At 41.4% G+C, this 21560-nt stretch overlaps 1 protein-coding gene across 2 annotated transcripts in view; it reads left to right on the top strand.

The window, feature by feature from the left end:
- LOC143997162 (maternal DNA replication licensing factor mcm3) overlaps positions 1 to 21560 on the top strand; it is a 54818-nt gene that overhangs the window by 23633 nt on the left and 9625 nt on the right. For both annotated transcript variants that reach the window (XM_077492621.1, XM_077492622.1), the window contains 10 exons: positions 14585 to 14715; positions 15460 to 15698; positions 16919 to 17027; positions 17101 to 17254; positions 17336 to 17467; positions 18158 to 18366; positions 18683 to 18857; positions 18996 to 19119; positions 19683 to 19833; positions 20262 to 20402. In XM_077492621.1, coding sequence (XP_077348747.1) covers positions 14585 to 14715; positions 15460 to 15698; positions 16919 to 17027; positions 17101 to 17254; positions 17336 to 17467; positions 18158 to 18366; positions 18683 to 18857; positions 18996 to 19119; positions 19683 to 19833; positions 20262 to 20402 — 1565 coding nt within the window. The remainder of the gene's footprint in view (positions 1 to 14584; positions 14716 to 15459; positions 15699 to 16918; positions 17028 to 17100; positions 17255 to 17335; positions 17468 to 18157; positions 18367 to 18682; positions 18858 to 18995; positions 19120 to 19682; positions 19834 to 20261; positions 20403 to 21560) is intronic.

The following is a 21560-nucleotide window of genomic DNA, read 5'->3' as shown; positions in this document are numbered from 1 at the left end:
CTTTCGGAATCAGTAAAACTGGCCGCTAGGTCAGTGGTAAATACGGCAAGAAGGGCGGTATGGCTTAAAACTTGTTAGGGAAATTCTGCCTCCAAATTAAAACTTTGTGGGTTACACTTTTCGGGGTAACCACTTGTTTGGGCCAGGCCTCCAGGAGGCGTTGGAGCGCAGTCAGGATAGGAAGAAAACGTTTTCTGAGAAGTCTGAGGGCAAATGTTTTTTGGGAGGCTCCAGACAAGGCCAGCAGGAGAAAGATGGCTGTCCCAAAAAACCTTGGACGAGTCATAAAGGCCGTGGAAGAGGAGGAATCCTATTTAATCCTCCTCAAACCACCACAAAGCCCCAGTGACTCCTGTGTCCCAGTGGGGAAGAGGGGGGGGGGACTGGAAATTCCTCCCACGATGGCTAAAGTTCACTCCAAGTCTGTTCATTTTGGATATTATAAGGAACGGTTACCGACTGGAGTTCAGTTCCCCCATCAATCTTTCAGATTACTCAGTTGCCCAGACACGGGGAGAAAGCGAGAGCCCTGGGCTTGTTGGTGGACCTGGTGGATCAGTGTCCTTATACGAGTGCCCAAAAAGGAGCAGGGTCAGGGGGTATACTCCTGTTGTGAGAAAACCTTCAGGGAAGTTCAGCCTGATCCTGAATCTCCAGCCCCTGAATCAGTTTGTAAAGTACAAACAATTCACGATGGAAGCTATCTTTACAGTAACCAACCTCCTCTTTCAAGGATGTTATATGGTCACAGTAGACCTCATGGATGCCTATCTACATATCCCTTTACATCAGGAATTTCACAAATTCCTCAGGCTGGTGGTCAGAATAGATGCAGAAATCCCGCATTTCCCATTCCAGGCGCTTCCTTTTGGTCTATCGTCGTTACCAAGTATTCTCACGAAGGTTCTAGCAGAGGCCTTGGCTCCATTAAGAGTCGGGGCCATTACAGTGATCCCCTACCTGGACGATCTCCTGTTTGTGGCCCCCTCCTTTCAGCAACTGGAGAGAGAGTTGCAGGAGTCCCAGACTTTTCTCCTGTCTCTCGGGTGGCTAATCAACGGGGAAAAGTCTCAGATTACCCCAGCATATGAGGTCCTGTATTTGGGGTACAGGATATCTTCAGTGGGAATGAAGGTTTTTCTCCCGGGGGAGAAAATTCTGAAGGTGGATCAGGCAGTGGCCCAGCTTCAATCCAATCAGCTATTCCCGATCAGAGAGGTAATGAGTTCTGTGCCTAATGACGTCTTGTTTCCCAGCGGTTCCTTGGGCAAGACTGCATCAGCGACCTCTGCAGAATCTCATGCTGAGTTGCTGGGATGGTAGGGGGCAAACCCTAGATCAACCCATGCGTATACCGGCAAAAGTCAGGAGGACTTTATGGTGGTGACAGGCTCATCACAACCTGGAGGTTGGTCTGTCTTGGGGCCCGCCCTGTGGCCATAGTGATGACGACCGATGTCAGTACCTAGGGGTGGGGCGCTCATCTGGAGCAGTCCTTGGTTCAGGGAGCCTGGTCACCGAGGGAGGCTTGTCAATCCTTAAATCAGAGGGAGTTGCTGGCTATTCTAAGAACCATGGAGGTCTTTCAATCCCGGATAAGGGGATTACACCTACAGGTTCGGACAGACAATGCGGCGGCTGTCGCATATGTGAACAAACGGGGGGCACAAGGAGCCCTGCAAACTATAGCCAGCAATATTCCGTGCTGGGCAGAGGTGAAGCTGTCCTCATTCAGGCTGTGTGTCAGGACAAATGGTCCCTCAACACAAGTGTTCGGGTAGATCGTAGGACATTGGGGACAACCAGAGGTGGATTTTTTTGCCTCGGAGGCCAACAAGGTGGAGCAGTTTTTTTCTGTCCACCCACAGGATCAGTCCACAGGGATAGATGCCTTTGCCAACTCCTGGCAGTTCAACCTGTTATGCCTTTTCTCCAGTTCGGCTGATAACTGCGGTTCTCCAAAAATTTCTAGCAGAATCTACGGATCTCATCCTAGTGGCGCCATTCTGGCCAAAAAGACCCTGGTCTGTCATCCTAAGACTGTCCTCCTCTACCCCTTCTGGTCAGAGAAGATCTGATTTCCCAGGGGCCGATTCTACACCCTTGGATAGAGAACCTCAAACTATCAGCTTGGTATCTGAGGAACAGCTGTTGAGAGCTCAGGGATTTTCAGATGGTGATTAGAAACCTCCTTGAGTGCTGTAAGCCAATAACCAGGGCAATCTATGCCAAAGTATGGAAGGGATTTAATTCCTGGTTGGTAGAGCAAGGACTGAATCATCCTGGGATCCCGGCAGTCCTGAATTTTCTTCAGGCAGGTGTGGAATTGGGCCTTTCTGTTAGTACCCTAAAGGTGCAGACTGCGGCCTTGAGTATTTTCTTGCAGACCTCTCTTCAGCAGAATTAGTTAGGAATTTTTTCAAGGCCCTAGCGAAGTCCAGACCAGTGAAAGTTATATCCTGCCCCACTTGGGACCTTACTGTGGTCCTCAAAGCGCTTACTGGTAGAGATGGCCTTGCGGTTCGCCCCGCGGTCGGTTTGCGATTTGCCAAACTGGCGGGCTTCTGGCGCTGTTTGTGGCGGACATATTTGTTTACATTGTGAAGAACTTTTGACCCATGACACATCCATCATGGGGTACAGGACAGCCAATTGAGACATTTCAGCACATGGACATACCCCCTACCTTATAAATAGACCTGATCTGGCGGCCATTTTACATTCTGTCTTTTGTGAGTGTAGGGAAAGGATGCTGTGTGGAGCAGGGACAGTCAGTCTAATCACTATACTATTAGGTCTCAAAAGTCGTTTTAAGGCCTGGTATAGGTGTACAGTATATATGGTTGTAATACACTTAGAATATACTTTCTTTCACATATAGAAAGCATATTATAGTGCACTGCAGTGCTGCTGAGTGCTGACCGATTCTGCAGCTGTCTTTTTTCAGTGTAGGGAGGGACAGTTTGGTGTTTGGAGCAGGGACAGTCTGCAATTCACTAGCTAGCTACTATTAGGTCCACAAAGGTCCTTTTAAGGACCGGTATAGGTGTACAGTATATAGGGTTGCAATACAAGTATAATATATACTTTCAAATATAGAAAGCATATTATAATGTACTGCATGCAGTGCTGCTGACTGATTCTGCAGCTGTCGTTTCTCAATGTAGGGACAGTTTGGTTTTTGGAGCAGGGACAGTCTGCAATTCACTAGCTGCTAGCTACTATTAGGTCCACAAAGGTCCTTTTAAGGACTGGTAAAGGTGTACTATTTGGTGTGCAGTATATAGGGGTGTAATACACATATAAAATACTTTCAAATATAGAAAGCATAGTATAGTGCATTTCCACTGTGCAGCATTGTGACTGCTGAGCGGTTCTGCAGCGATACTACAAAGACAAACGCAATTAGGAAAAAGTATAACTGGTGTGATAGACCAGTGGCCCCCCAAAATGACAGATTGAAGCGGGGTGTTATATACCTTCTTCCACATATACTGCACTTCTCTAGCCCTGCATAGGTGGGGGTAAGGGCCGGACAGAGGAAGGGGCTCAAGCACAGGTTGGGACGCTGGCACAGGACTGCGCTGGCCTGACTGTGGCACCACTGATCATCTCCTGCACCCCCTTCATAGCATGGCCTGACCTCCATGGCCTTCATACGCTCCTGAATTGTCAAAATTTCACTGATAAAAAAAAAAAATGCTTGTCTTTGTTCCCAGATTCACTTAATACTTTTGTTATGTCAGTGTCCATGTTGTGGGACTGTGTGCACAGCTAGTAAGTATTTTGTGGCTGAAAATATGACCTTGAGGTTAAGGTTCACCTGCCATTAAAGTGAATAGGGTCCGCTGCGAACCTTGCAGTTTCCAAACTTTTTGGCACGTTCGTACATCACTACTTACTGGTAGTCCCTTTGAGCCTCTGGAGGAAGCCATGTTAAAGTGGGTGGTACTCAAAACAGTGTTTGATAGCAATCACCTCAGCCAGAAGGGTGAGTGATTTGCAGGCTCTCTATTAGGGAGCCATTTTTGTTAATACGGGAGGATAGGATCATTAAGACAGATCCCAATTATCTCCCCAAAGTAGTTTCTACATTTCATAGGACTCAGGACATTGTCCTGCCAACTTTCCACTCCCTCGGGTGTTGATGGGGAGGAATCTTTAAGTTTATTGGATGTTAGGAGAAGCCTTTTAGTTTATTTAGAGTTTACTAAAGGATTTAGGATCTTTGACTTTTTTGTTAATTTTTCAGGGGTCCTCAAGGGCTGCGGGGCCTCTAAATCTTCCATCGCTAGGTGGATAAGAATGGCAGTTATAGAAGCTTTAAGTATACTCATAATAGGGGCGCTAGAGCAAATACCAAACAATAAAAAATGTGAAACTTGGTGATCATACAACATCTAAAATAATACACACCATATCACAAAACTGCAATAAAACAAAATTGCAACCAAAATAAGGTGAAAAACAATGAGTGAAGTCCCAATTAGGTGATGACACCAAAAAGGAAAACAGAAAATGACTTAAATATAAATCCAAAAGTCCAAAACAGTGATTTTTTTCAGTGAAAAACTCCTTCTGAATCCATGAATCAGAACAACTGCTGGGATCTTCTATAACGTAATGAAAAAACGTCCCTTCGCCAAGAATTTACGGACATAGAGAAAACACCCCACTTGTGAAGATAGATGTCTTCTTACCAGATGCTGTTGACTACTTTAATTAAAAAGATAGTCAAATAGGCTTATGCAGGTAGATTCCCTGCTCACATGGAATCAGGTGGACCTCCTATGGACAGAAGCTTCTCCTCATAGACTCAGATAGGTCATAAAAAAAGCCAAACAAAAATCCATAGCGTAATACCGTTTAATAAAAAATAAATTTTAAAACATAAGGCCAAATGGCTGCTTACATATGTTGGTGCCCAACCTGGCACTGGGGCTGCTTGCTTAAAACAAAAGTTTTCGTAATGGATACGTAGTTCCTCGTGGTGTAAGGCGTGCATTCCACCGAAGGGCAGCCGATGACCAAGGACGACCGGAACTGTACGTAAACTAACGTGACTGGATACCGCCTCGACGTACGTTTCGTTTGACACGTCATCAGAAAGCGTACCCAGTCACAAAGTCAGCGTTCTTTATGGTGTCTCGATCAATCCATAGACCAATCGAGAAACACTTAATTTAATGCGCAGCCTCAGTCCCACTTAAGGCTAACAGCAGTAATGATTCAATAAAACGTAAATAACAAATAGACGTTTACGACATATCACCCCAAACAAACGAAGGGATGAATTAAATATTAGAGCATAAAAAAATAAAAGATATAATTAAAAAAAGGTGTAATTAAAAAAGTAAATACACATCTAATAATCCAATGGGTTTAATCATTGGAAAAACAAAGGGGATAAGTTGCTTGTAATTTACAAAAAAAACACTAGATGTCAGTCTATAGTGTAGAAATAAATACCACTTCATAGACAAAAAAGAGGGATGGTTTTTTTCTGATTAATAATTGTAGGTTTCTTCTAAAGAATATGTGAAATTCTTAAATATATTACTGCCATTATCAAAAAGAAAGTCTGGCACTCTTTCTGGCTGACAGATGTGAGGAAAAAACAAAACCCCCATCACAGGCCAGAAAAAACGCCAAATAAATTCAAAAATGGAAAAATGGCAGAAAAATACCTGAATCAAGAAATACGGGGAACTTTTTAATCATTAGACAAAAAACAACAAACAATTTAAATCAAGCTCTATGTTCATTCCTAGAGGCTGCATAGTTTTTAAATTATATATCCACTTCGTTTCGTTCTTTGATATTTCCCTTTTCATATGGGTTCCTCTCTTTACTTTTTTCCTTCTTTACTTTTTTAATTACACCTTTTTTTAATTATATCTTTTATCTTTTTATGTTCTAATATTTAATTCATCCCTTCGTTTGTTTGGGGTGATATGTCGTAAACGTCTTTGTTATTTACGTTTTATTGAATCATTACTGCTGTTAGCCTTAAGTGGGACTGAGGCTGCGCATTAAATTAAGTGTTTCTCGATTGGTCTATGGATTGATCGAGACACCATAAAGAACGCTGACTTTGTGACTGGGTACGCTTCCTGATGACGTGTCAAACGAAACGTACGTCGAGGCGGTATCCAGTCACGTTCGTTTACGTACAGTTCCGGTCATCCTTGGTCATCGGCTGCCCTTCGGTGGAACGCACGCCTTACACCACGAGGAACTACGTATCCATTACGAAAACTTTTGTTTTAAGCAAGCAGCCCCAGTGCCAGGTTGGGCACCAACATATGTAAGCAGCCATTTGGTCTTATGTTTTAAAATTTATTTTTTATTAAACGGTATTACGCTATGGATTTTTGTTTGGCTTTTTTTATGACCTATCTGAGTCTATGAGGAGAAGCTTCTGTCCATAGGAGGTCCACCTGATTCCATGTGAGCAGGGAATCTACCTGCATAAGCCTATTTGACTATCTTTTTAATTAAAGTAGTCAACAGCATCTGGTAAGAAGACATCTATCTTCACAAGTGGGGTGTTTTCTCTATGTCCGTAAATTCTTGGTGAAGGGACGTTTTTTCATTACGTTATAGAAGATCCCAGCAGTTCTGATTCATGGATTCAGAAGGAGTTTTTCACTGAAAAAATCACTGTTTTGGACTTTTGGATTTATATTTAAGTCATTTTCTGTTTTCCTTTTTTGTGTCATCACCCAATTGGGACTTCACTCATTATTGTTTTTCACCTTATTTTGGTTGCAATTTTTTGTTTTATTGCAGTTTTGTGATATGGTGTGTATTATTTTAGATGTTGTATGATCACCAAGTTTCAAATTTTTTATTGTTTGGTATTTGCTCTAGCGCCCCTATTATGAGTATACTTATAGCACTACAAGTTTTTTTCTTGTTTTTCTAGGGAGCAGCTATTAGTGTTTCATTTAGCACATTTTGATTCACTGATTATCAGATTATATATTTATTTTTTATTTTATTATTATTATTATTTTCAGTGGCGCGGGGTTTAATAGTTGCTGTGTTGCCAGCCACTTTTTTTCAGTTATAGAAGCTTATAAGTTGAAGGTAAGCAAGCCCTGTTAAGGCACATTCCACTAGAGCAGTCTCGGTTTCGTGGGCAGAGAGGGCTGGAGCCTCTCCGGGGGTCATCTACAAGGCAGCAACATGGTCCAGCTACTCAACATTTGCTAAGCATTACCGTCTGGATTTGTCTGAAAGTGAGCAGACATTTGGACGCATGGTCCTCCAGGCAATGGCCCTGCCCTGACAAAGTAAGTTTCTTCCTTATTTTAGAGGCTGTCCTGGAAGACGAGAGGAGAAAACCTGAGTTACTTGTAACTTTTTCTAGGAGTCTTCCAAGACAGCCTGGTTTCCCACCTGGTGTTTTAGATTGACTGGTGTTGGACGTATTTAACCACTTTCAGACCGGACCAATTTGCTGGTCAAAGACCAGACCACTTTTTGCGATTCGGCACTGCGTCACTTTAACTGACAATTGCGCGGTCGTGCGACGTGACTCCCAAACAAAATTGACGTCCTTTTTTTTCCCACAAATGGAGCTTTCTTTTGGTGGTATTTGATCACCCCTGCGGCTTTTATTTTTTGTGCTATAAACAAAAATAGAGCGACAATTTTGAAAAAAACGCATTTTTTACTTTTTGTTATAATAAATATCCCCCAAAAATATATAAAAAAACTTTTTTTTTTCCCTCAGTTTAGGCTGATACGTATTCTTCTACATATTTTTGGTAAAAAAAATCGCAATAAGCGATTATTGATTGGTTTGCGCAAAAGTTATAGCGTTTACAAAATAGGGATAGTTTTATAGTATTTTTATTAATAATTTTTTTTTTTTTTTTTTTAACTAGTAATGGCGGCGATCAGCAATTTTTATTGTGACTGCGACATTGTGGGGGACCCATCGGACATTTTTGACACATTTTTGGGACCATTGTCATTTATACAGTAATCACTGCTATATAAATGCAGTGATTCCTGTGTAAATGACACTGGCAGTGAAGGGGTTAACCAGTGGATGGCAGTGTAGGGGTTAAGTGTTCCTAGGGGTGTGTTACTAACTGTGGGGGGGTTGGGCTTTCATTTATTGAACACTGATCTCTGCTCCAATCACATGGAGCAGATATCAGCGTCACTAGTTGCTAGGCAGAATGGAGAAATGCTGTTTACTCAGCATTTCCTCCATTCGGCCGCTCCGTGAGACAATCGCGGGGATGCCCGCGGCGATCGAGTCCGCGGGTCCCGCGACCGGACTCACGGGGGTCCCGACCAGCGCGGGAGCGCGCCGGCGTCGGCGCGCTCCTGATGGCAGGGCGGCATTGAATATTGGACGTACCTGTACACCAATATGCCTGCCCGTGCCATTCTGTCGACGTACATCGTCGTGCGCTGGTCAGGAAGTGGTTAATAACGTTGTTAGTGTTAGATCTTTCAGAGCCTTCCGGTAGTTCTTGGTTAAACTGAAGAGCGAGGCCTGGAGGGACCACCTTTTAAGACATGGTGTATGCGTGTTTCCTGTCCTGGAGGGAGAAGCCCTAGGTCTCAGAAAAAGGGAAAATACTGCGCTAATTAAAAAACAAAATTAATCTAATCTAAATACCTAAAAGCAGCGATTAGTCTGGTGTGCTGTACACCCACAAAGCATATAGAACAAAATTTTACAACCGCGCTCTCCCATATAGTATATGGGAGAGCGCAGTTGTAAAATTTTGTTCTAGGTCTGTCCCTAGAAGACTCCTTGAAAAAGTTACCGGTAAGTCTAACTCTGGGTTTTCCACCACATAGCATTTTGCTTTTAGAACAAGTTCAACTTTGGTCTCATCTGACCAGAGCACCTTCTTCCCCATGTTTGCTTTGTCCCCCACATGGCTTCTCGCAAACGGGACTTCTTATGACTTTTAACCATTCAATGCCAGGTTTGTGGAGTGCGGGATTAATTGTCCTGTGGACAGTGTCTCCCACTTGAGCTGTGGATCTCTACAGCTCCTCCAGACTTACCATGGGCCTCTTGGCTGTTTCTAGACATGTGCATTCGTTTTCGTCCGAATTTCAGCTATTTTCGTTTTCGTTTTGACAAACGATAACGAAAGCACAAAATCCGAAAAACGAAAGATCCGACATAAATAAATGCTTTATTTTCGTTTTCATTGTTACAACAGTTCAATATAGAATAGGAGATTCGACATGACTCTGACAACAATCTGTGTCTATAGAACCTGTGGTCGAATGTGCTTAACCTTACCTCTATTAGTCCAAGATTATATAGAAAAAAGATTTGACAGAGAAGATTCTGCAAGTTACTGTCCTAAAAAGTGTTTGGGGACCCGGGTCCTGCCCCAGGGGACATGTATCAATGCAAAAAAAAGTTTTAAAAACGGCTGTTTATTCGGGAGCAGTTATTTTAATAATGATTAAAGTGAAACAATAAAAGTGTAATATTCCTTTAAATTTCGTAGGGGGGGGGGGGGTTGTCTATAGTATGCCTGTGAAGGGGCGCATGTTTCCCGTGCTTAGAATTGTCCCTGCACAAAGTGTCATTTATGCAGGAAAAAAAGTCCTTTAAAATCACTCGCAGCTATTATGAATTGTCGGCTCCCGTAATACAGAGAACACTCATTGAAAGTCATTGATAAAAAAATTTAAAAAAAAAGCGTGGGGGTCCCCCAAATTCAATTACCAGGCCCTTCAGGTCTGGTATGGATATTAAGGGGAACCCTGCCTCAAATTTAAGAAAAAATTTGACGTGGGGTTCCCCCTAAAAATCCATACCAGACCCTTTATCCGAGCACGCAACCTGGCAGGCCGCAGGAAAAGAGGGGGGGACGAGAGAGCGGCCCCCCCTCCCTCCTGAACCGTACCAGGCCACATGCCCTCAACATTGGGAGGATGCTTTGGGGGTCCGTGACCCCTCAAAGCACCTTGTCCCCATGTTGATGAGGACAAGGGCCTCATCCCCACAACCCTGGCCGGTGGTTGTGGAGGTCTGCGGGCGGGGGGCTTATCAGAATCTGGAAGCCCCCTTTAACAAGGGGACCCCCAGATCCCGGCCCCCCCCTGTTTGAAATGGTAAGGGGGTACAAAAGTACCCCTACCATTTCACAAAGAAAGTGTAAAAAATGGTTAAAACAAACACACTTTTGAAAAATTCCTTTATTAAAAATAAAAAAATAAAAAAAAGATTCCAGCGGCGGTAATCCACTCTTGCTATCCAGCGACGGACGATCATCTCTCCAGCGATGTCTCATGTCATCCAGCGCAGCGAATCCTCCGTCCTTCTGTCTCCGTGGAGGAGACACTGCAAGGATTCCGGCGGATGACGTTTCTTGTATACGGAGGGCGGGGCCACCCGTCACCTGACCCCGCCCCCCTCTGACGCAAGGGCAAACCCGGGGTTCCCTGTGACGTAGGGGTGACCCGCACCCCTCTGATGTAACACAGGCAGGTTTCTGTTACATCAGAGGGGGGCGGGGTCACCCATACGTCACGGGGAACCCCGGGTTTCCCCTTGCGTCAGAGGGGGGCGGGGTCAGGTGACGGGTGGCCCCGCCCTCCGTATATAAGAAACGTCATCCGCCGGAATGCCTGCAGTGTCTCCGTGGAGGAGACAGAAGGATGCTGTGCTGCGCTGGATGACATTAGACATCGCTGGAGAGATGACCGTCCGTCGCTGGATAGCAAGAGTGGATTACCGCCGCTGGAATCTTTTTTTTTTTTTTTTTTTTTTTTTTTTTTTTTAATAAAGGAATTTTTCAAAAGTGTGTTTGTTTTATTTAAACATTTTTTACACTTTCTTTGTGAAATGGTAGGGGTACTTTTGTACCCCCTTACCATTTCAAACAGGGGGGGGGGCCGGGATCTGGGGGTCCCCTTGTTAAAGGGGGCTTCCAGATTCTGATAAGCCCCCCGCCCGCAGACCTCCACAACCACCGGCCAGGGTTGTGGGGATGAGGCCCTTGTCCTCATCAACATGGGGACAAGGTGCTTTGAGGGGTCACGGACCCCCAAAGCATCCTCCCAATGTTGAGGGCATGTGGCCTGGTACGGTTCAGGAGGGAGGGGGGGCCGCTCTCTCGTCCCCCCCCTTTTCCTGCGGCCTGCCAGGTTGCGTGCTCGGATAAAGGGTCTGGTATGGATTTTTAGGGGGAACCCCACGTCAATTTTTTTTTTTAATTTGATGCGGGGTTCCCCTTAATATCCATACCAGACCTGAAGGGTCTGGTTATGGATATTTAGGGGAAACCCCACGTCAAATTTTTTCTTAAATTTGAGGCAGGGTTCTCCTTAATATCCATACCAGACCTGAAGGGCCTGGTAATTGAATTTGGGGGACCCCCACGCTTTTTTATTTATTTATTTATCAATGACTTTCAATGAGTGTTCTCTGTATTACGGAAGCCGACAATTCATTATAGCTGCGAGTGATTTTAAAGGACTTTTTTTCCTGCATAAATGACACTTTGTGCAGGGACAATTCTAAGCACGGGAAACATGCGCCCCTTCACAGGCATACTATAGACAACCCCCCCCTACGAAATTTAAAGGAATATTACACTTTTATTGTTTCACTTTAATCATTATTAAAATCACTGCTCCCGAAAAAACGGCCGTTTTTAAAACTTTTTTTTGCATTGATACATGTCCCCTGGGGCAGGACCCGGGTCCCCAAACACTTTTTAGGACAGTAACTTGCAAATTAGCCTTTAAAATTAGCACTTTAGATTTTGAACGTTGGAGTCCCATAGACTTTAATAGGGTTCTAAAGTATGCTATATACTAGCTCCGTCGAATCTTCTTTATACATTCGACAGACACCATAAGCCTTCAAAGACAGATTCGACCGTAATTCATGTGGATTTTCGGACGAATGCAATTTTTGAACGAAAAACAAAATAAATAAAAACGAATTTCGGGAGTAACTAAATAAATTAAGTTTTCAAACGAAAACGAAATTCCGAAACGAAATATTTTACTCTGCACATGTCTAGCTGTTTCTCTGATGCTCTCCTTGCCCGGCGTGTCAGTTTAGGTGATGGCCATGTCTTGGTGGGTTTGCAGTTGTTCTCTTTACGTTTGTAAGTGCAATGTTTGTGGGTTTTTAAATCTAATAAAGCATTCATTGGTTTTACGGAATTACGCTATATGCACTTTTCTTTCTAATTATACCTTCGACGGAGATTGAGTGGAGGAGTATATGAAGGAAGAAAGGAAGACGCCTGCATCTTTCGCCTATGAGGATTTCTTTATTAACTGCGAGAAACCAGCCAACGTCTGGTAAGAGTAATACCTAAGGGGGACTATCTCTTTACTGGCAACAATCTCGGGCAGTGTTTTACATGTATGCACGTGTGGAGGTGCATGTCGGGCAATAGTGCAATATAAGACTATATATAATTTCCAATGAACTATGTTGAATAATTGTGAGATCGATATCTCCGTTACCAAGCACTAATTTTCAGCTGGACATTGGTTTAAATGGACACAATATAAAACATTGAGCTTGGAAATCATTTAGCATTTTTTTGGTTTGAATATTTTGAGGAGATTTTTAAACTATGTGAATGCTTATTATTGTTACTGTCTGTATTTAGAAATAATACGCGCTGTTTTTAACTCTTTCTTGATGGATTAACTCACCTTTTGTAGGAGTTGAACCATTTTTTCAGAGTTTTCTTTATACAATAGTGATAGGGTTTGCAGTTGTGCAATACTCTTTCCATTTTCGGATGGATTGTTTAGTGCTCTGTGAGATGTCCTAAGCTTGGGGTATTTTTTTTATAACCCAACAATGCTTTAAACATATCCACAATGTTATCCCTGACCATAGAATGCCAAGGGGAATATGGGACTTTAAATGAAGCCATGGCCAGGCCAGGCTACGTGCTTCCATCCCTATAAATATGGTACAAAATATTAGGGAAAGAGGGTGGGACTTTGAATGAAACATGTAGCAGCAACTGAGTATTGGGTGGACATGTGAAAGTATTGGTGCAAAACACTGATATACATACATAATATATAGAGAAGTAGGGAAAAGAATCCCACATAGTAATCATATTAATATGGATATCATTTGCATGACATCACTATAATCCACCAAATTTGATATGTATACAAAATTTCAAGATAATGGTGCATGGCCTTACTATTCCGACTAAAGTTGATATGGATGAACATGAGAAATTGGGTATATCTGATACTGTTATTGGTTTCGGAGTATAGGGGGCGGAATACAAATGCATGCCACACTTTTCAGATAGTGAATTGTAAATCATTTTGAAAACCATTTATCATTTTTCCTTTTTTAGAATTGTCACTTTGTTGGTCTATCAGATAAAATGCCAATAAAATACATTTAGGTTTTTGGTTGTAACATGACAATGTGGAAAATTTCAAGGGGTTATGAATACTTTTTCAAGGCACTGTAGTTCTAATTTAAGGTGGCAATAGATCAAAATTTGGATAATTCATCAGGGAATGGCTGATTTTTCAATCCATGTGTGGCCACTGCAATTGAACTCACACATGGATTGAAAAATCAGCCATTCCCAAAAAATGCACATTTATTTTTTTGCTGGTAAAAAAGCTTTTTTTAATATCTATATTATATTATATTATATTATAATATTTATTTTTTTTGCATGGGCCTGTAAAGCATTGCTCCAGCGATCATTAGACCACTGATGCCATGCAGGTCTCCTGCAGACCTGCCAGTGTATCTGCTACCTTGTATGAGTAAACCGATTGCATTCTGACAGGAAACGTGCATGCACTACCACAATGCTCCACAGTCAAGGTTGTCAGGACTTGCACTTTGCAATTCAGAGCACTGTGAGTGACGCGGCCGGGCAGCAATTTTTTTTTACATTTTGGTGACTAGCAGGGAGCAGATCACCCACTAGCTGTCACAGCTGCGGGGCCTTCATAACATGTTACACCCTGAATATGGGTGTAACATGTTATGAAAGGTGAACTTATCCTTTCATTTGGAAGTCAGTGTTTTGGCATATCTTCTACATCTCGTTATTGGCCTATCTCTTAATGGCGGCCTCCTTGAGAAATAGAAAGGTGGGTGTAGCTAAAAAGGGTGGCTTAAAGCACAGAATTTATAGTTCAAAGTTTGTATTTAAACAGGTTTTCTGAAATGCAGCACAATCCAAAAACAATCTATAGCTACCTTTTTTGTCTGTTACCTTGGAGCATTGGTTTTGAGACTAATAGGTTTGCTGTAAAAGAATGGAATATAGATCTGTAATAGTTTTAGCAAATCTTTAGATGGCTAGCGTAGTCATGTACTATTATATCCAATTTTTCTTTTCTAAACCAAACTTTACAGAAAGCTGTAAATTGTTGGTGAAATGGCTATACAATTGCTGTGCACCGTGTACAGTATACACTGCTTTATAGGATATAATGTGCAGACATAAGTAGCAGACAGCTTGGCGTACAGTGCTGGTCCTTAATTGTCTGGAGGGGGTTTCCTCCTATGTTCCCCTGATGGTGTGTTTTGCATAGTTTGCATCTTTCTTATACTTCATTCTAGGTTCCTTGGTAAGACCAAAAGTCATGAGAAGTGTTCATTACTGCCCAGCTACAAAGAAAACACTGGAGAGGAAATACTCTGATCTTACCTCCTTGGAGGCATTTCCATCTAATGCAATTTACCCCACTAAGGTAGGTGGTTGTTGGAACAAGTACATGAGCACCCTATGTCTGATTTTGTTGGTGCAACAAATGGATGTGGTACAGTTTCAAGCAAGGCACGTGTAAATAAAATGGCTGCACTGCTTAAAGTGAGTGACAGTTTGCGTAGATGTCACAAAATATAGAGCAGAAATATTTAAGGAGACTATTTGTCTATTAAGGTCATTCAGTGATGCATTCTCTTGACAGCCCACCACCTATTTCAGCTGTTGCTCTTGCTGTGCCCCCCTCTCCCCTCCAATCAGAGCCCTTAGAAATGCCTGATATTTCCGGCATGTGATCTCCACTGCATCCTTACTCCCATCGTCCACTGCTCCAGCTTAAACTGTCACTAGGCTTTCCTACACTCGTGGGGGAGAGTTGAGCCAATAGTTTTATGCTCCAACAGACAAACTCTGCTTGCATAGGCATGAAAGTCGGACGAAGCCTGAGAATATTGTGATCTCGAACACACTAATCTACTTGTATTTGGTTTTAAAGTGGTGACCTCACAATGGTGCATCACTGTGGAGTTTAGCAGAGAACAGATTCTCATTCATTTGGTATAGCTAGTACTAGTTGATCACATTCAACACTATTGATTCTGTGATGTTGAAGATGTGGTGTTGCTTACCAGGCAGCCTCTTTGGTTTACTTACTGCTGGTCCCAGTAGCTGTGCGCACCCACTGCTCAGCCTGATGCCCTTCTGATTCCAAACAATATCTTTGTGATAGGATGAAGAAAATAATCCTCTGGAGACAGAATACGGGCTGAGTACTTATAAGGATCACCAGACTCTGACTATACAGGAGATGCCAGAAAAAGCCCCTGCAGGACAGCTGCCTCGCTCTGTGGATATAATATCCGATGATGACTTGGTGGACAAGTGTAAACCGGGTGATCGCATCCAGATAGTGGGAATATATCGCTGTCTTCCTTCCAAGCAGGGAGGGTACACATCTGGTACATTCAGGTAAAGGTTTGAAGTGAAAAGCCACCTTTATGTCGCAGGACAAAAAAATGCTTCCGGGGTCCTATGTGCACATCATCCATTGTAGCATAAATGATCGAATGCATTTTATTGCAGGAAAACCAACAAATGTGTATATGCTCTTACAGATAAACCTTACAAACTTGGGCGTTTATCATTTTCATGCTCAAATATTTTATATGTACACTTTTGTGTTGGACTGACCTGCACTTCACATTTTTCTTTATGCTACTTTTCTGAGGTTGCTATAAGATGCACAGTATGATAAACATCTGTATATAGGTATTCCAATGTCATTTTTGTCTTATTGACTAGTAGACTAGGCTCTAATTATGTGGGTAAATCTTCAGCTAGTACTATTGAGTAAGCAGGTTTTTTTTTTTTTTTTTGTTCACCAGAAAAACTAAAGGCTTCTGAATATAACCAGTAATTCTTATTTACCTAATAATGACTTTCATTTTAATTTTTTAGCCCTGGCCTGCAAAAATCACTTAATATTTTAATAACCTGGACATTTTGTATAACTTGTCCTTGTATCCAATCTGTTTAGGCCTTTTTGTTCTTGGAGTGGGTCTAAAGGCACAAGGTTTTTTCCTTACTGCAAAACCTTATGACCAGCTCCCCCTCCCCTTAACAGTGTTAATCAACTGCAGTGGTCAAGGTGCACCAACAGGTAATTTTTTCAGGATTTCCCTCAATTGAAACAGCTGTGGTAATTGCTAAGGCAGTGAAACTGATCAAATCACCTGTGCAAATTGCAGAGCCTGAAAAATGAACCTGTTGGGGTGCCTTGAGGACTGGAGTTGAGAAACACTGCCTTAATGGTTTGGTTCTCCTCTTGATCCAGTGCTGTACCCATCTGCAGCAGCACTACTCTTCACATCTCATAGGACAGAGGCAGCCATTGGCCTCTGCTGCTCTCAGTCAAATCCTGTAAGGAAGTGATGGTGTCGAGCTGCACTGTCAATGGACACACTGCCTGGCTCAGCACACCTGCATGAGTGCCCCCATAGTATACTGCTTGCTATGGCGGAACTCCGAAGAGGTGTGGACAGTGCCAGTAGGGGCCCTCAGAAGGGGAGGTAAGGGGCCAGTCTGTGTATAGACTGCAGAGCGGAAGGTATACTATGTGTATTTTAAGAAAATATGCCTTTACAACAGCTTTAAATGCTAGCTTTTTTTTTTTCTTCTTGCTGTTTTAGGACTATCTTGTTGGCCAACAACATCAAACGGATGAGCAAAGAAATTGCCCCAACATTTTCAGCCGATGATGTAGGGAAAATTAAGAAGTTTTGTAAAGCTCATTCCAAGGTATTAGAAGAACAGATCTGACCATTTTAGCTAAAGATAGCCCTGTTTGTACTCATGATGATTTTTTTTGCAGGACGTTTTTGAACAATTAAGCAAATCTCTAGCTCCCAGCATCCATGGTCATGAGTATATTAAAAAAGCCATTTTGTGCATGCTTCTTGGAGGCAATGAAAAGATTCTTGATAATGGAACGCGTATAAGAGGGGACATCAATGTTCTTCTAATAGGTACAAATAACATTTGTCATTTAATTACAAATGTTTATGGAAAATGTTAGCAGATGTTTAACCTTAATTTTGCCATTCTAGGAGATCCTTCAGTTGCCAAATCTCAGCTTTTACGTTATGTCCTGCATACAGCTCCAAGAGCAATTCCCACCACTGGTAGGGGATCTTCTGGGGTGGGGTTGACAGCAGCAGTGACAACCGATCAGGAAACAGGCAAGTGACTGTAGTGTTTGATCAGTTTGAACAGAGGCTGGAGAAAGCAAATAAAAAGCTATGGTAACTAAAATGGGACGTATGTCCATCTATCCAGAGATGGTGGAAGAGCTAGGGAGGAAGGACTCTCTTTACCCCAAACTCCAACTCTCTGCATAAATACATGGGATAATTTACCCTTTTAGGAAAAGTATAGCTGCTAGCGGAAAGCAAATGAGATGGGTTAAAGCCTCATACATTTGCACTTTAGAATTCAGTACCTACAATATTTTTGAACGATTTTTGTTAAATTCTTTAAAATACCATTTTCTTCCTCTGTCAATGTGCTTTCTGTTCTCCCGCTACTGTGCCTTATGTCAGTGTACTAACCTCGCCCATCATAAGCCTTCATGCATAATTGTAGTGCTGCAGGAGGGGATGGTGTTTAACAAGGTTTAACTTGCAGTATACTGGGCATTTTGGTCAGTCTGGTGCTTTTTGAATTGAGTTATATGTGGACACTGCAGTTATACATGGAAAGTATTGGTTAAAAAAAATAGCAAAAAGTGTATTTGCGAACACTATCTAACAAAATATTTTCTGTGACTGTCTTTCATTAAGTAAAGTTTTAAAAAATATTTTACAGAATTAATCTTTTTATAATTAAGCGTAATTACTTTTCTGGCTAGAGAATATTTTCTGCTTTTCTAGGAGAGAGGCGCTTGGAGGCTGGTGCCATGGTTCTGGCTGACAGGGGTGTCGTTTGTATTGATGAGTTTGATAAAATGTCTGACATGGACAGAACTGCCATCCATGAAGTGATGGAACAAGGACGAGTAACCATAGCAAAAGCAGGAATTCAAGCAAGGCTAAATGCTCGGTGCAGTGTCTTGGCAGCTGCAAATCCTGTCTATGGAAGGGTAGGTTCCATGGGACAGCCTTCCAAATGGTTTATTGGGAAATTTTCCATTCCCATATTCTTGGGAACATGTTCATCTGCTCAAGTCTTATGCACAGAATTTCTGCAAGTGACTTTCAAACTTTACAGTGTTGGGCAAAACAAGCAGTGAGAGGGGTTTTCCGTTCCCGGAATTCAGCTTTTAACATTGTTTTATTGTGTTGGCCTATGTCATGTAGTATATTCATTTTTTCTACTTTTACAAAACAAATGGGAGACTACTGCTATCCAAATATATTTTGGTCTTCTAACTCATTTCTATTATATCTATTCTCCAGTATGATCAGTACAGGACTCCTATGGAAAACATTGGCTTACAAGATTCACTGCTATCAAGATTTGATTTGCTTTTTATTGTTCTGGATCAAATGGATGCAGACCATGACCTTGAAATTGCAGACCATGTTTTGCGAATGCACAGATATAGAACTCCTGGGGAGCAAGATGGTTATGGTATGCTTTAAATTATTGGCTAACATAACTGATAATAAATTTGCTGTGTTCTGTTGCACTATATAGTAAAATTAACATAGCTCATTGCTTTAAATGTATATGTATTTTTTTGTTGAAAGCGAAAACTTGTTTTAACAGCAATGCCTCTCGGGTGCAGTGTTGAGATTTTTGCTACAGATGACCCAAATGCCAGTGATGTGACCGATCAGGAGTTGCAGATCTATGAAAAACATGACCATCTCCTTCATGGACCACGCAAAAAGTTTGTATATTTGAGTTTGCATGCATCGTTCTGGTACACTGAGCTGGGCATTGCTTAAATATTACATTAAAAATTTAAATGTATTTTTCAATGGTCATGATGTATTAGTGATTATAAAATCTGTCAAGGCTTGAAGTAATTTCAAATGTTTGTGTGGGTTAGGGGAATTGCAAAACTTTCAAATTTTCTGACTCATTGTTCTAGTAAGTTGGTAGACAATACAGTATCTCACAAAAGTGAGTACTCACATCATTTTTGGAAATATTTTCTTTTCATGACGACACTGAAGAAATGAAACTTTTCTACAATGTAAAGTAGTAAGTGTAAGTAGTAAGCTTGTAGAACAGTGAATTTGCTGTACTCTCAAAATAACAGCCGTTAATGTCTAAACTGTTTGCAACAAAAGTGAGTACACCCCTAAGTCATGTAAAATCACCCCCTCACACTTTATTATGTGCGACTTTAATAGTTAGGTATAGTTAAGGCCTGGAAGATTATATTACTCGTTTTCAAATTTCTTGTAACATCATCTATTTTTATGAATTTTTGTTCTGATCTTTCAGCAAAGCAAAGATTGTTAGCATGGAGTTCATACGGAAATATATCCATGTTGCTAAGTTGATGAAGCCTGTTCTGACACAAGAGGCTGCAGATTACATCTCTCAGGAATATGCAAAAATCAGAAGTCATGATGAACTGAATGACCGTGCAAGGGTATGTTGATTTCGCTATAGTATACTTCAATGTGGCTCATTTTTTGTTTTCCACTATTGTCTTAAGCGTTCAGTGCTTTTTATTTATTTTTCCCCAGAAGAGCTATGAAAGCGTAAACTTTTTCAGGACTTTGCACTCCAAGAATGCTATTAGACATGTATATATCTGCCAGTGAATCTAGGCACATATACTGGTTTGAATTTGCTTTCTAAATATGGTAACTATAGCTAATTTATAGAAGCTGCTTTTTGTAATTTGGGACCAGCAAATGTACTGCAAGCGCTGTTCATAGTGCTAAACATGTGATGTGTTTTGGGGGGATTTTATTCAGTGTATTATTATTTTTTATTTTAACGCATGTTCTTGCCTGATATCCACGTTTACTGGCTTCCAGGGATTTTAAAAAGTATTCCTTTTTTCTCCAACAGACTATGCCTGTTACTGCTAGAGCACTTGAAACCATGATCAGACTGGCCACTGCTCATGCTAAAGTTAGAATGAGCAAAACAATTGACTTTCAGGATGCTGAACTGGCTCTTGAGCTTGTCCAGTTTGCTTATTTTAAGAAGGTATGTATACTAAGAATGGCCAACTTCCTACCTAAATGTTGGGTGTTGGTTGGCATAGTTGATTGCTTGTTCAGGTCTACGCTGAAAAGTTGACTCTTCTAGGCTTGGGTGTAGCTTTCACATACGGTGCCTTGAAAAAGTATTTGCAAAATCGCTCAAGCTCTGTCCGATTGGATGGAGAGCATCTGAACAGCAATTTTCAAGTCTTGCAACAGATTCTCAATTGGATTTAAGTCTGGACTTTGGGCCATGGTACCAAAGTCAGGACTTTGTAAATTACTGCTATTTAAAATTAACCACTATAAAAACCAGACTTGAATTGAATAAGGCCGCGGTTTTATTTATAGGCTTAACAACTTGTATACTTTGGTAATATATACCATATATAAAGAACAACATTTTATTCAGCTTTACAATATATATTAATAATGTTAACATTAACCTAGCAATCAAGCTCAGGTTATAAACACATACAATATCGATCCATACGCCAGGATCACTTAGGATCCTGGCACCTCCCCACCTTCAATGCGGCTAATTCAATACAAGTCTCTAGATCCAAATTAAATATGTCCAAAGCGATATCAGACAGATGAGTACCATCAGACCTATAAAATGCTGTCATGCCACCCTCCATTCAAGGAAGGAATACATTTAGCAATTGCCCTATTAATCCGTTTCCTTATCTTATCACAAAACTTGACTTGTGAAACCAGCCAAGTCAACCAAGGAACAATTTCAGAATAAACCAAGATGATGTCCGGAAAAACTGAATATGCAAGAAATCAATTCTAATCTGAAAAATAAGTTCAAATGTCTTTAAACGACCAACATCATTGCCAGCCAAATGCAAAACAATGATGTCAGGAGAGGGCCGAGAAGAATACAGTAACAAAGTTTCTTACAAAGCAGACCATCTCATCCCCTTTTTACTGTACCAGCAAATTTGGATAAAGGAAAACCCAAATTAGATCCATAAATCCTCCTGAATGCTCGATGGTGAGACCAAAATATATATGAATGTCCAATAACCCAAACATTGAAATTGGAACCTGCAAATTAAAATGAAATATTAGGGCAGACATAGGACAAATGACAATCCTACTTCCATCTACCTAAGTTTTTTTTTTTTTTTGTCAGTACTAGATAAACCCAATT

Source organism: Lithobates pipiens, unplaced genomic scaffold (assembly GCF_037356315.1).
Source record: "Lithobates pipiens isolate NorthernLeopardFrog02 unplaced genomic scaffold, aLitPip1_a1.2 Scaffold_19, whole genome shotgun sequence".
NCBI classification, from domain to species: domain Eukaryota; kingdom Metazoa; phylum Chordata; class Amphibia; order Anura; family Ranidae; genus Lithobates; species Lithobates pipiens.
The sequence above is the reverse complement of the archived record's forward strand: the minus strand, read 5'-3'. Positions and strand labels throughout refer to the sequence as shown.